A 13,317-nucleotide genomic window follows, 5' to 3' on the forward strand; every position below is an offset into this window, starting at 1 on the left:
CATAACATTTCCACAGGGGAAACAAGGCTCTCTCTGTCTGTTCTCTAAGGCTTGGTGAAAAAGATGTGTAGAAGTCAATCAAAGAAGCTAATATTGCACAATCCTCAGGCTGTCTATTCAGTTCCATCCGATAATCCAGATTATATTTGAACCAGTTTCCATCTTCAGGTAAGAGGCTTTACTTGGAAGTTAGGAAGCAGAAGCTTGAAAATGAAACTACCAACAACATAGTGTGCAACATAATCATTTCTCCTTATTTTGACTCTGGCACAGCCTTTTTTCTTACAGATTTCATACTTTTCTCTGACATCTAATTTGTAAAACTCTGATATCCAGTAAACCAAAATGAAATCTGATGCTTTATTTATATGCATAGAGGAACATAGCACCCAACCATCATGGAAACAAGAATAAATTCATACAGACTGAAGAAGCTTCAAAACAGATTTCCTGTCAGGCATACTAGGAATGGCTCCCTTCACTTGAACACAAAGAGAGGCTGCTGCTGCTGCGAAATTGTTAAAAATCAAAATATATGTGAGGATATATGTTGCATTAAAAATAAATAATTAAATATACACAATATATTTATATTATGCCATTGTACCATGTTTAGGACCAAATCCTCATAAAGTTAATAAAAGCAAGGTCATGTTTTAGAAATCAATGACTAAATGAGTATAAGAAACTGAGAGAGAGAGAAGACTGCTAGGAATACCAGCAAATCTCAAGCATTGCTCTTTGGACTTCCCCTCTACCAGAGCCACTGCGAAAGATGCAGTAAAAGTATCACCAGCTCCTGTTGTATCTAGAACTTTTGCAGCTGGAATGATAGGCTGTCTGATTGGCTCCTCACCTTCTACAAATAAAGCAGATCCCATGGCCCCAAGTTTCACAAGAACTTGCTTAACACCCTGAAAGGTATTCAATTTAACTTTCAGAAAATTCTTGGCATCTGCCTACAGAGTCATATAATTGCCAAAAAAAGCTTGTTGCCACAGAAGGCCAATTATTATAGTTAATAAAAGATATGGTCAAAGAAGAAAAAAAACAGGCCCCTATATATCTTGCTACATGAAAAGATTTCACTACTGATGGAGAGCTTCAAATGTGCATTCTGTCAATGAGACATTATAAGATCCCAATTCAAAGAACCTAGTCCAATGTCTATTTCTTTAGCATGTGTGTGGGAGTTCAGCATGCTAGAGCACATGTTTCAAGTACTACTAGTCTAAGAGAAGGATCGCTCCTCTGAACTATATAGAGCATTACACATAAAGACAGAATTTGCCATGGAAGAGCAGAGATATAACTACACATGCAATAATGAAACACAGTAACATGATATACTTATTGCTTTATTATTTGGATAGTTTACAGACACAGAATGGCACACTGCTCTCTCAGGAAATAAATCCTTCAATTAAATAAGCCCATAATAATTTTACCCTATTATCACAATTGTTGTCACTTCTGAATGGTTGTGACAATTATTTATAAGTTATATTTCTAAAAGATGTCTAACACCCTATTTAAGAACTTCAGGTCACAACATATATTCTGGGTTAAACAAATGCCATACTGAGGACTTTTTTAGGTGTGCCAAACTCACCATTTTGTGACATTTTGCAGCTGCTTGACTAATCTGCTCAAAACTTTCAGTAGACAATCCGGTCAATCGACCAAGTTCAGATTCATTTGGGCTCAAGATATCAACAAAATTCAACAATTCTTGGGGCATTGGTGCATCCATTCCACCAGCATCCATAATTACGGTAACACCTGCACTCCTTGCGGCCTGAAATATATGGAAAAAAATTATAAAAAGATAAAAAATATAAAAGATAAACCAGCAAGAGAGAGAGGGAGAGTAAACACTGGCAGAATAAAGTCCTTCCAGCAAAGCAAGAATAGTTGAGTACCCTTGGATAAAATTGAACTGAGAAATTATTAAACTAATCACCTATCAACTACCAAGGTCACCTTCCACTAGACCAAAAGGACTTCACTGTCCATGGAAAACCCATGACTTAGCTTTTGGCTTCTGCAGAGGATAAACTTCATCTAACCACGCTATTAATGCACCAGTCACAATACAAGAATTATCTGTTTTACTTTGAATTGAGAATACTCTGCACAAGTAGCATGGAGGTCAACTTCTTTTTGCAACCAGATCACTTTGCTCTTCTAACGAGAGAACCCTAGTCCACAAATACTCAACTATGTCCTAATAACCACAACAATCCCCAAAGTCTTTTCTCTAAAAATAAAGACTACTATTGAAGTTGCTGTCTCAGAATTCCAGCAACTAGATATTTAATACAGGCCACCATTTTGCCATTAAGAACCTAAAAATGCATACTTAATACCATACTAAAATAAAAAAACACCCATACAACTTAAAACATAAGATACTAACATCCCTGATTTTCCAAAGGGATCTCAAACTTGTCTTATGTGGTTTGCATAATCCATTGTTTCCTCTCCATCTCAGTACTTATTGTTTAAATTACAGTTTGTATTTTGACTCGTATTTAAACTTGAACTGATGAGACATACAAGTTCTGAGAAAGTAATATTGTTTCCAATGCCACATTGAATATCAGTTTCCTTGTTAGTTTGTCTGTTTTTTCCCTTCACTATGTATTAGTTTCTCTTAAACCCTCTTCTTCTAGTTCTGAGCAGCTAAAAGATGATACAGAAGTGTTCAAAGAACACCTCTAGAAGCAACATTTCCTTACTTCTCTACAACCTTGTGGTTGAGGCCTTAAAAGATCACGTTGCCCATATTCGTCATATGGAAGACTTCACCATAAGGAAACAGTCTACGATGTCAAAAGGAATGCTATTAGCACAAGTAATCAATCTACTGTAAACTCAGCACCTTTAGATTTCAGGGAAGCCTTTCTCCATTATTATTTTAGAGTACCCGAGTCATCTTCAAGGATTGAATAAGTCAATCATAAATAGATGGATGTTAACTTATGAAAAGCTTGAATTAGTTCAAAAGCATCCCTCAAGGGATTTTTTTTTTTTTCATTAATGAACATTTTGATGAAGATGTTCACACATGTGCACACCTACACAAGCCAATACAACTTGTCAAAATGTAGCCCAGGAGGCAGAATCAAGTTCATCAAGCAGACAACAATCTCATAACATTTTGATGGCTGCCAAAAGTTCAAATATAGGAGAAATTTCATGAGTAGCAATTTATTTGAGATCTGGCTATTTATGCAGGTAAACCTAACTGTTGCTTGTATCGCAAAAAGACAAAAGAATCCATCCTAGGTCTATCCGAAACAATCTACTTTCAAAGTAAGCTGCAAAGAAACCCATATAAACTAGAACAGATATGTTGAGGTGGAGTAAGCTCTATGCTATATAGTAGTTGAAGCCTAGCAGCCAACAAGGGAGCCTTCATTGCTCGGTTGAAAATAAGGCTTCCTAGGTCTACCAAGAAAACAATCTACCTTCTAAGCCTGAAGACACTCAGACAGGCTAGAATAGATATGTCAAGGTGGAGCCATACTTATGCTATCTAACTTTAGATTTCAATATGCAAAGTAAACATTTTAAGTGCAATTTGGATCTATAAATCTATTCACAGTTACTTCTATTGTATTATTACATGCAACCACGTGGACGGGCATATCAAAATTATATGCCTCAAAACATTTTCAATATGACTGAGACATTCAAGCATCAAAGCTTAGCTAGAGCACTCTCTAAGGCATAGGGAAAGACAAGAACTCCAAGCTCTGAGAGAACAATGTAGAAGATCCTCATTGCACAAATTCATCATACAGATTCTAAGAAAATGATTTTAAGAGCCTGTTTGGCCTGGCTTTTTTCTAGTTTAAAAGCTATTATGAAGCTCTTATGAAAAATAATAGTTTTTAAAATTAAGCTAGAGTTGTTTGGTAAATTTCTTTTTAGAAGTTATAATTTTGGTTCAAATTATCGTAAAGGGTATTTCTTTTTTCGAGAGGGTAATATTGTAATTATTTTAACAAATAAGGATATTTTTGAAACAAAAATAAAAATTCTCTTGCATTTTTAAAAGAAGAGAAGAAAAAGCTCCTCACAGGAGCTTTTCTTGAAGCTCTTTTTTTCAAAATTTTATTCTTTGAAAAAAAAACTTAAGAGCTTTTCAAAATATATGTTTGGCCTGACTTTTGCTTTTAAGAGGTAGATAAGCTGAAAAAAAGCCAAGCCAAACAAGCACTTAGTACGAAAAAAAATAAATAGTACACAACTTACAAGTATTGTATTTAACAAGCTTAAAACTGCAAGACAAATTAGCTCCTACTTCTAAACTCTTGTTTTATATCTAGTTAATAAGATCCACTCCCAGAGGCTTGCTAACAGAAAGTCTTTAGTGATTTCTATGTCCTTCTGATACATTAGAAATGTCCTGGGTAGCAAATAGAGACCATTTAATGCGGAGTAATCAATTTGCAACCTGAAGTTAAGAATCATTAAATGACTTCTACATTCTTCAAAGTGTTGCACTTGACCTAAGGCATAAAGCTAAATGAAAACGGGCACAAAGGTTACTGTAAATTTTAATTTAGCAAAACTGGCACCACCGTGGTATATGATTACCTCAATTTGAATACTGCTTTTGACCAGATATAAACACATCTTTAACATCAGAAAACAGTAACCTTGGCATAATATTTGAAAGAACATATTACCACTTTACCATAACAATGTAGGATGTTAAGTGGCAAAAATAGATACTGCAACAAACTAGTACATGATGTAAAACTAAACATCAAGATGCTAACAAGATGAAACTTTGTATAGTTTTATAATTGCAGAAACTTGCTATAGTTCCTTAGAAATTATAAAAATCTCATAATGGTAAATTGCACACACACACACACAGAGTGTATCTCTCTAGGCCTTATAAACGTCTTTCTTTTTCCAAATTCTCATATCATTCATAGGGGTTCTAATTTAGTTAACAAAGTTCACATTCTATAAGTCCATTAACTTACGAATTCTGTTTGGCATCCATAAATAATATCATTTTACTATAAAAAAGTTCATAGTAAAAGAAAAGACACATAAGCACATCAGATATGAGGAAAAGGCTCCTAACCATAGCAACTTGAATATTGACAGAATCAGGAATTTCCCTCTGAAGCAAAACAATGCCAGCCTTCTTAACCATATCCAAATCCTGGTCAGACAATTTGTCAGGCCAACAACTCATATTAGCACCACCAACAATGATAATAGAATTCTGCCCATCAGACTGCAACATCACCACAGCATGACCGGTAGGCACACCACCACCCAAACTCTTCAAATACTCCAAATGGACCCCACCATTTCCCAATGCCTCAGTTATCAATTTCCCATGTGCATCATCGCCTACTTGTCCTACAAAATATGTCGGGTAAGAAAGTTTGGCTCCACACGTTGCCTGGTTGGCTCCTTTGCCCCCTGCAAGAGTTTGGCCATTTTTGGCTGATATTGTCTCTCCTTCTATGGGTAATCTGTCGATTTCCACATAGATATCTGCATTGGCTGAGCCAACTACGACTAAGGGTGGCGGTTGGGTTATTGGGGTCTGGGTGTTTTTGATTGAGTTTACGGAAAATGAGAGAAGTGGTTGGTTTTTGCTTGATTGGTTTTGGTTTTTGTTGTTGAATAATGGGAATTGAAATTGGGTTAAGCTTTTGATGGGTCGGGGTGTTTGATCGGTTTGGATTTTGGAGTAGCAACTGTAGTTGTTTGAAGGTGAAAATGTGATTCCTTTCATCTTTCAGTGTTTGCTATAAAAGTTGAAAGAGTTTCTCTTTTTCCTTAGGTGCTCTCAATGTGAAAGCGGGATTGAAGTCCATTCCATGACAAAGACACACAAGGACTTTGGCTCTGCTTGGACGACAGCTTGTACCACGTGCGACTCGCAAAGATTAGGAAGGGACTCCACAGTTTATACAAGTGTCCAAATCGATGTTAGTGATGCTGGTTGGATCAAAAAATTAGGAAATTTTTTTTTTTCAGGTTAGTTTCTTTGTGTCGTATTATAGGAATCAAATTATATAAAATATAAGGATTAAAATAAATAAAATTTTATAATATAAGAATTAAATTAAATAAAATTTTATAATATAAGAATCAAATTAAACAAATTTCTATGAAATAGAAACTAAATTGAATACTTTTACATTTTTTTTTGTTTAGCATTACATATGAGAATGTTGATTGTTCTATAAGCTAAAACGAGGGTAAGAAGTGTATGAAAATGTTAAAACATTATAGTTAAATGTAATTTTTACTTAAATATAAAGTGTATGAAAATCTTTTATTTGATTGATCTATTTATGCAATTCAAGAAAAAGTATATACTAAAATGACATTATTATATTAACTTCCCATTTTTATAAAAGTGTACGAACTAATTACATTACTTAATTATAAAAAAAAAAATCAAGTACAGTTACAAAAGGAATTTACTAATAGAAAGAACCAATGATCCACCTCTAGATCAATATAAAAAAATATTGAGCCATAATTTTCATGTATATGCTTATGATCAAAAGATACATATACCCCAAAATTACTTAGATGAATTGAGCTGAGTCAAAATTTTTGCAGCATCTTTACTGTATTCACACTACTAACATTGCCTATTCTCTAGATCAGTTACAAAATAAGAAGAGAACAATTGATCACTTGACATTTTGATGTCAAAATAATAACATTTCATTAGCTAGTTACAAAAACAAGTGTAAGACCAAATTGTAGCAACAATTCAAACCACACAGCAAAACAACAACAGATTAACAACCTACAATATCCTGATATAACCACACAATGGATCATCGGGCATTTTTTATGCTTTCTTGTGTTGGCAAATCAGCAATTGATGAATTCGATCTACTGGTTTGCTTCTGTTATGCAATTTCCTGTGACAAAAGCAACAAAATAAGTGTTTTAATGGTAAAAGTAAGGCAATAATATTGTGAACACAATCCAAATAGTTTTCTTCTCACCAATAACTTCCTACTAGATATGAATGATGAATGATGTAAAATTGTAAAAGTAATCAATTTACTCTTGATATTATAGAGTTTTGTTAAATTTAGTCCATGTATTATAAAGTTTTGTTTAATATAAACCATGTACTATAGAGTTTTGTTCAATTTAATTTATTCATTTTGCAATTTTGTATAATTTAATTCCTATGATGTGGCATAGAGAAACTGATGCGGTAAAAAAAAATTTTGCCCAACACATTAGCACCATATCAACATCACTAACGGTGAATTTAGATAGAGTTAGCTAAAAGGACTTAATTGTATATAATGTGGGTGCATGAACTGCATTAACTAATTTTAAGTAGAGAGATTAAATTGAAAAAAAAAGTACTATAATGCAGGGATTTGTGAGTTACTTTGACTTGAAAACAACAATCATTTAAGTCAAGTAACGGTTGATAGTAGTGTGTGTATATATTTATAATTTTGAGATATTTAATCTATAATCTATAATTTATAATATAATATATATAATCATGTGAAAAAAGTTGAAATCATAAAGAGTGTAAGTGAAATTTATCTTAACAAATAAATTCGATCCTTATGGTCCATCCATATATCTTTTACTATTAAAATTATAAGACAACGATTTTAATTTTAAAATAAACTTAAATAAAGATATTAATTATTAATAGAATAATCTAATTGGGTCGGACCATGTTTAAATAAAAAAATCATATAAATGCCGATCGAAATTGAGCCAAGCCTGCTGGCCCAATGGATAACCCGCCCCGTGTACACTTTTAAGGTGGACGAGTTATGAACGTGGAGAGTCCAGAACCTCTTCTTGCAACTCTTCCATCACAGGCAGCCACGTATCCTGATTATGACTAAAACTTTCGACCATTCGGTACAATCCCATTTCCCATTCAAAATCAAGCCACAAAAATCCATCATCTTACTTTGTTGAAAGGTTCAGATTCCAAATATAATTTGTTTATGTCATCATTATTTAATATAAAAATGGGGAACGTCAACAATTTGACTGTTTGAGAATTTGTGTTATGAGTTGTTCAGCAGTATGGCCATAAACAGTTTAAGCATAGGAACATATATTCCTTGGCAAACCCAATTCAGTTTCAGGGTCAAATACGAGGCTTTTGGTGTCCTTAAGAAACTCAGACAAGTTTCCTTCTCAGTTCGATCAATGGGTTCTTTTGCTTCTTCTCAGAGACCCGACAACGTTAGAGGTATTTTCTTTTATTTGGATATGATCGTAAATTTTTTGAATTGATTCTTGTGAGATAGTAAGTTAGATTAAGTTCATTCCTCTATGAGTTCTATAACGATATGCTTCTTTTGGTCGAGTCTGCCTTCCATCTATAGGTGAAAAATTATGTATCACTGATAATTTTTAATTCGAAGTATCCCTGGCTGATGTCAAGGATTTCTATCACCTTTGCTTGGTGTGCATGTTCCATAAATGAGCATTAGGTGTGGCTGCATGTGTTGATCATCTTTGGTTCCGGCTGTGCAGTGTATTGCTTTTAGTACTAAGGGGAGTGTGGGGGTTGATGCCTCGGGAGGTCTTGGGAATCGGGAATGTTTTTTTGTTGTTTAGCTGGAAAGATATAGTAGTGAGAAAGCAGAACAGTGAAGTTCAAAGTGTGTGCTTCTTTTCCTTGAAACAATCTTCGCCGTGACAGGAAGAGGCTGGATTATTATTACCAGGAATGTGATACGTATCGGTAATGGTACAGATGTGGGAGTGTGTTACACCTCTTTGCTAGTCTTTTGATACAATGGGGTTAAGCAAGAACAGTGGAGTGCGTCCACTTAGCTAATTATGACATGTGTAGAAAGGAACAGAAATGAAGAAGATTTTGCTAATGTCATCTAGCCATATTTGGTAAACAGCAGGGCAAACATGGTCCTCTGAGATCCTGATACTAGCATTGCTTTTGCATTGAGAACATAATCAGTCAACTTTGTGTTGCCAAGTCAAAACATACCTCTTAAAACTTCCTATTTAAAGACATTCTTTCCACAATATTGTATCAAACACTGTTAAAAAAGAAATATTCTGTGGTTCTACAGCTTTTGAGAGAAGACAGGTTGAGTTCTGCAAAATTTGGATCAATCTGTATAGGATTTGTAATTTGTGTTGAAGTGCTAACCACAGAGCAGATGCATGCTGGTTCAATATCAACTTGAATTGAACAATTTTATGCCTGGGCACAATGTTTTATTTGTCTCGGAGCCTCCCATAAGAAGTGATATTGATCTCATCTTTGGTTACAGTGCTGTAGATAAACACATTTCAGTATTTTGGTTGATGTGATCTTGGTCATGCCCTCCAGTACGCACTTGTTGGGTTGGAATATAAAGAACCTGGTATTGTCAAAGCTGTTCAGGAATGAAAAGAATTCTTAATGTACTGTCTTCTTGCAATGTAATTATTGTTTACTGGAAGATTGATTTAGATTGGTTAGATTTATTGAATGAAGAAAACTTAAGCTCGAAAAGATTAGGATTGCCTGTTTTGGGCATACTCATCCTAGGTTTTAAGCTAAAATAAACTTTTTCTGCCATATGAGCTGACCTTCTTTTGTAGGACTAAATTCAAGAGATCAAAAGAAGAAACTAAATAGACATATGCTGAGGGACATGGAATTTCAATGGACTTCATGATAAAAAGAAGCGGTTTTAACACATTGAGAAGTTTTGGTTGAGGAAAAGCTATAAGAACTGGTCTTGCTTATTGTGGTCTATATCATATTCAGTTGTTATTGTTTTTATACTACTTTTGTTATTTGATAATACTTTTAAATTTGTGAACTGTATGAATAACTGTAATGCATAATAGTAATTGAATTTCATAATTTCTTACAAGGAAAAATTTAACAAAGCATCTTCTTTTCCTTGGTTTAAGTTGAACTTTAGGCCTCGACCTGCTCCAATAGACCGACCTATTACGGTTCATCCTGAAACCGAGGTGGTAGAGCTGTTGTGTTTTTTTTTTTCTAATAGTACTAAAATTTTGAGGTTTATCAAAGCATCATTTTTTCCTTCTTGGATTTTGTGGAACTTGAGGCCTAGGCCCACCTATCTGACTTATTATGATACACAGTAAAGCAGAGAATGTTAGAGCATAAGTTAGTTTTTCAAACTCCACCATTTTTCAAGACACAGTATTTGGTAAAGTTTATATATGTTGTCATCAGCTTTGTACATAAAATCCTACTTGCTATCTTATCTCTCTCCTGTTTCTACTTTGAACAACTGATATAATTTTAAATCACCTTTTCTGGGACTTATTTGGATGAATGGATGTTCTTATTTGTTTCTTGTCAACCCTGCATTGTAATTTTTCTTTTATTACTAAAAATCTGAATTGGGTTAGGGCCATTAGATGTTGATTGTCTGTCCTGTGCAGAGCCCAGTGCAGTTGACTATGTTTCTGTAAGTGATGAAGAATGGAAGAAGATGCTTACACCGGAACAATTTTACATTACTCGACAAAAAGGGACAGAGAGAGCTTTCACTGGGTATGTTCTATGGATAGAATCAGCACTGCTTTTCCAGGTTCAACTTCTGAAAAAGCTTTTTTCTTTGTAACATAATGGTCTGAACAATTTCTAAAAAATGTTGCTAATCTGACAGATTATGGTCTTTGCATATTTTCTTTTCTGAGCTTCTGAGGTTTCTTCTTAGTACTAATCTATTGACAGCTGTTTCTTGGTCTTCTAAACGTTTTATGTAGTTGTCCCACCTATGCAGGTGTCCTATATAATTTTTTGATGAATGACTTAAATCTTTTAATGATGTTCTTCTCTCCCTACAAAGTGGGTGGTGAACACTAGTAAATTGTGGAAAGACACGCACATGAGCATTTTTCCTACTTGTAGTGCAAATTAATTGGTGCCTAGAGAGTTTGTTTCCAAATTTCACTTCTTCTCAATGTGAAGTTTAAATTGTATGTAGTTGAGCTGACTTGGTTATTAAGCTGTTTCTGTGTCAATAATGCTTCATACTTTTGGAAAGCAATTGAGGAAGTTTGACTACATATAAATAGAACATATAGTATAGCTGGTAGTGAAGATCTACAAGGGGGTTTGTTATAAATAGAGATGTAAATGACCTTGAACATATGGTCATTGTATGTGGCATCTGAACTCAATAGTGTTCAATTTGGCATCTAAACTTTAAAACCCTTGTGCAGTTTGGTTGAATAACTGATGTATTAATCGATTTGCTAAACAGATTGGCTGGTTTGTTAGCTACAGAACAGTGCAGAGCACCATCTTACTAAACACTACATATAAGCATTTGGATGGCATGTGAAACCCATTTGGACTGGTAACCCGCCTGGATTTGAACACTTATTTCATGTGATTGATCAATTCAGGCAGTAAAATATCTGCTTGAGCTCCGAATCTATTGCATGCTGCAGACATACCACCCAACATCATTTGTGTATTTTTGTAGCTAACAAGGATGACTAGCTCTTATGTAGTCAACAGAAAGGTTTGTTAGTGCTTTTGGCAATTCTCTTATTCCATTTGTGCATCTAGCCACGTCTTTCTTTTTTCAGTTTTAAAGATCATGTTGCTAATTGATTATTGGTGTATGGGTCATTATATCTTATCTCTTTTGTTATCGCTCAAAAAGCTGCTGGGATGGTAGCTGCAATGTCTGGATGGCCTTAAATCCTGCCAAGTCACATTCTAATGAGCCTGCCTTATACACGCTTAGTACCAGACATGGGAATCATTTAGACTGAAGGCGCTAAAATACTTGGCGGGCATCACATGATTGTTTTTTGTCCTTATCTGTACCGAACTGACAGCTATTGATATAATCATCCCCCTTCTACTCCTAATTTGTTCTGTTTTCGTTTTTTCTATGGGCAGGGAATACTGGAACACAAAAACCCCTGGAACTTATCATTGCATATGTTGTGACACGCCTCTTTTTGAGTAAGTCCTCTGGTTTTGTTAGGAGTTTGTGAGGATCAAAATCAATTCAATTTTACAATATTTGAAACCCTTAGCAACCATGATCCTGTCCTCCAGATCATCGACTAAATTTGATAGTGGAACTGGCTGGCCATCATATTATCAGCCTATAGGAAACAATGTGAAGTCAAAATTAGATCTGTCAATAATTTTTATGCCTCGTCAAGAAGTTCTTTGTGCTACTTGCGATGCTCATCTTGGCCATGTCTTTGATGATGGACCTCGACCTACAGGAAAGCGTTACTGTATCAATAGGTAAGCTTTTTCTTATAATACCAGGTTGCATCTAATGTTATATACAATTATTTTCACGGACTTCATCTTAACTATGGTTATTTTGCAGTGCTTCCCTGAAACTGAAACCCAAGTAGGAAACAGTACTAAGCTTGCAGTTGCAAAGCAGAGATGAGACACTTGGGATTGAGAAAACTGAAATAATATTAGCTTTAGTGGCTTTGGTGTATCATGTGCAATATTAATAACGTGTAATAGCAAATCACTGTATAAAATCGGAGGATCTGAGCCTTTTTATGAAGTATATAATTTTTAAATAGTGAATTATCTTTGTAAAAACTATTTCTTATATTATTGAACTAAAATGCTAAGTAGGATTAAACTATTCAAAGTTGAAACCTAACTATTTGAGAATGGAGAGTTCCAGCTTGACTATTTGAGGAATGAAATGTAAGAGCAAATGAGATCAAATGATGGATGCAAGAAGTGTAAGAAGTAAAGGTAAGCAGGTAAGGGTTCGCAGTAGTTTTAATTTGTGAGACGCTTTTCTTTGGGATAAAATCGTGTGTCCAACGGATCAAAGGCGGATAATATCTCATAAGGGATAGGAGAGAGCACCGGTCGGTTGCAATAGTGCAATCATTTGGAACCGATGTCGGTGGTCACAGTCGGCTCGGTTATTTGGTGTTGGTTTCGAAGGTCGGTTTTAATCGTCAGTTTTGAGTGCTTCACGGTTCGGTTGCCGATCACACTTCCTCCCCACCCGAGCCAACAGAAAAACTGAGGGGGAGGGGTGAAATTTCATTTTTAACCTATTTAAGCCCTTTTTGTCTTCTTTAACTTTTTTTCCCTTCCTCGATTTTTGTATTCACTCATCAAATCAGTCCTTTTTTTTTTTTCCTTTTAAAACCCTAAAAACTTTTTTGGCTTCTTCCTTGGTCCTCATCAATTGCTGTCGCCGACCCCTTGCTATCGTTGCCATCCTCCTCACCAATCGCCGATCGTCTCTTGCAGTTGCTGACTTGCTGTCATCTTCCTTTTGTTCAAGCCTCAAGATATATTCAATG

The 13,317-nt window shown here is 34.9% G+C and overlaps 2 protein-coding genes across 3 annotated transcripts; one reads left to right on the forward strand and one right to left on the reverse strand.

The window, feature by feature from the left end:
- On the reverse strand, window positions 202-5,870 carry LOC18594545 (ribokinase). 2 transcript variants are annotated; one of them, XM_018124034.1, is made up of 4 exons: window positions 5,111-5,870; window positions 1,613-1,798; window positions 719-914; window positions 202-505 (listed from the first exon to the last, which is right to left on the reverse strand). In XM_018124034.1, exons 1-4 carry the CDS (start codon window positions 5,774-5,776, stop codon window positions 417-419), a joined length of 1,137 nt encoding a protein of 378 aa, XP_017979523.1. In that variant the 5' UTR covers window positions 5,777-5,870; the 3' UTR covers window positions 202-416. The 2 variants fall into 2 exon arrangements, with proteins under 2 accessions (XP_017979523.1, XP_017979522.1); XM_018124033.1 differs by having other exon boundaries at window positions 202-508.
- Window positions 7,893-12,598, forward strand: LOC18594546 (peptide methionine sulfoxide reductase B1, chloroplastic). Its single transcript, XM_018125191.1, has 5 exons — window positions 7,893-8,248; window positions 10,435-10,546; window positions 11,912-11,977; window positions 12,074-12,271; window positions 12,360-12,598. Exons 1-5 carry the CDS (start codon window positions 8,080-8,082, stop codon window positions 12,385-12,387), a joined length of 573 nt encoding a protein of 190 aa, XP_017980680.1. The 5' UTR covers window positions 7,893-8,079; the 3' UTR covers window positions 12,388-12,598.

Source organism: Theobroma cacao, chromosome 7 (genome assembly GCF_000208745.1).
Source record: "Theobroma cacao cultivar B97-61/B2 chromosome 7, Criollo_cocoa_genome_V2, whole genome shotgun sequence".
NCBI classification, from domain to species: domain Eukaryota; kingdom Viridiplantae; phylum Streptophyta; class Magnoliopsida; order Malvales; family Malvaceae; genus Theobroma; species Theobroma cacao.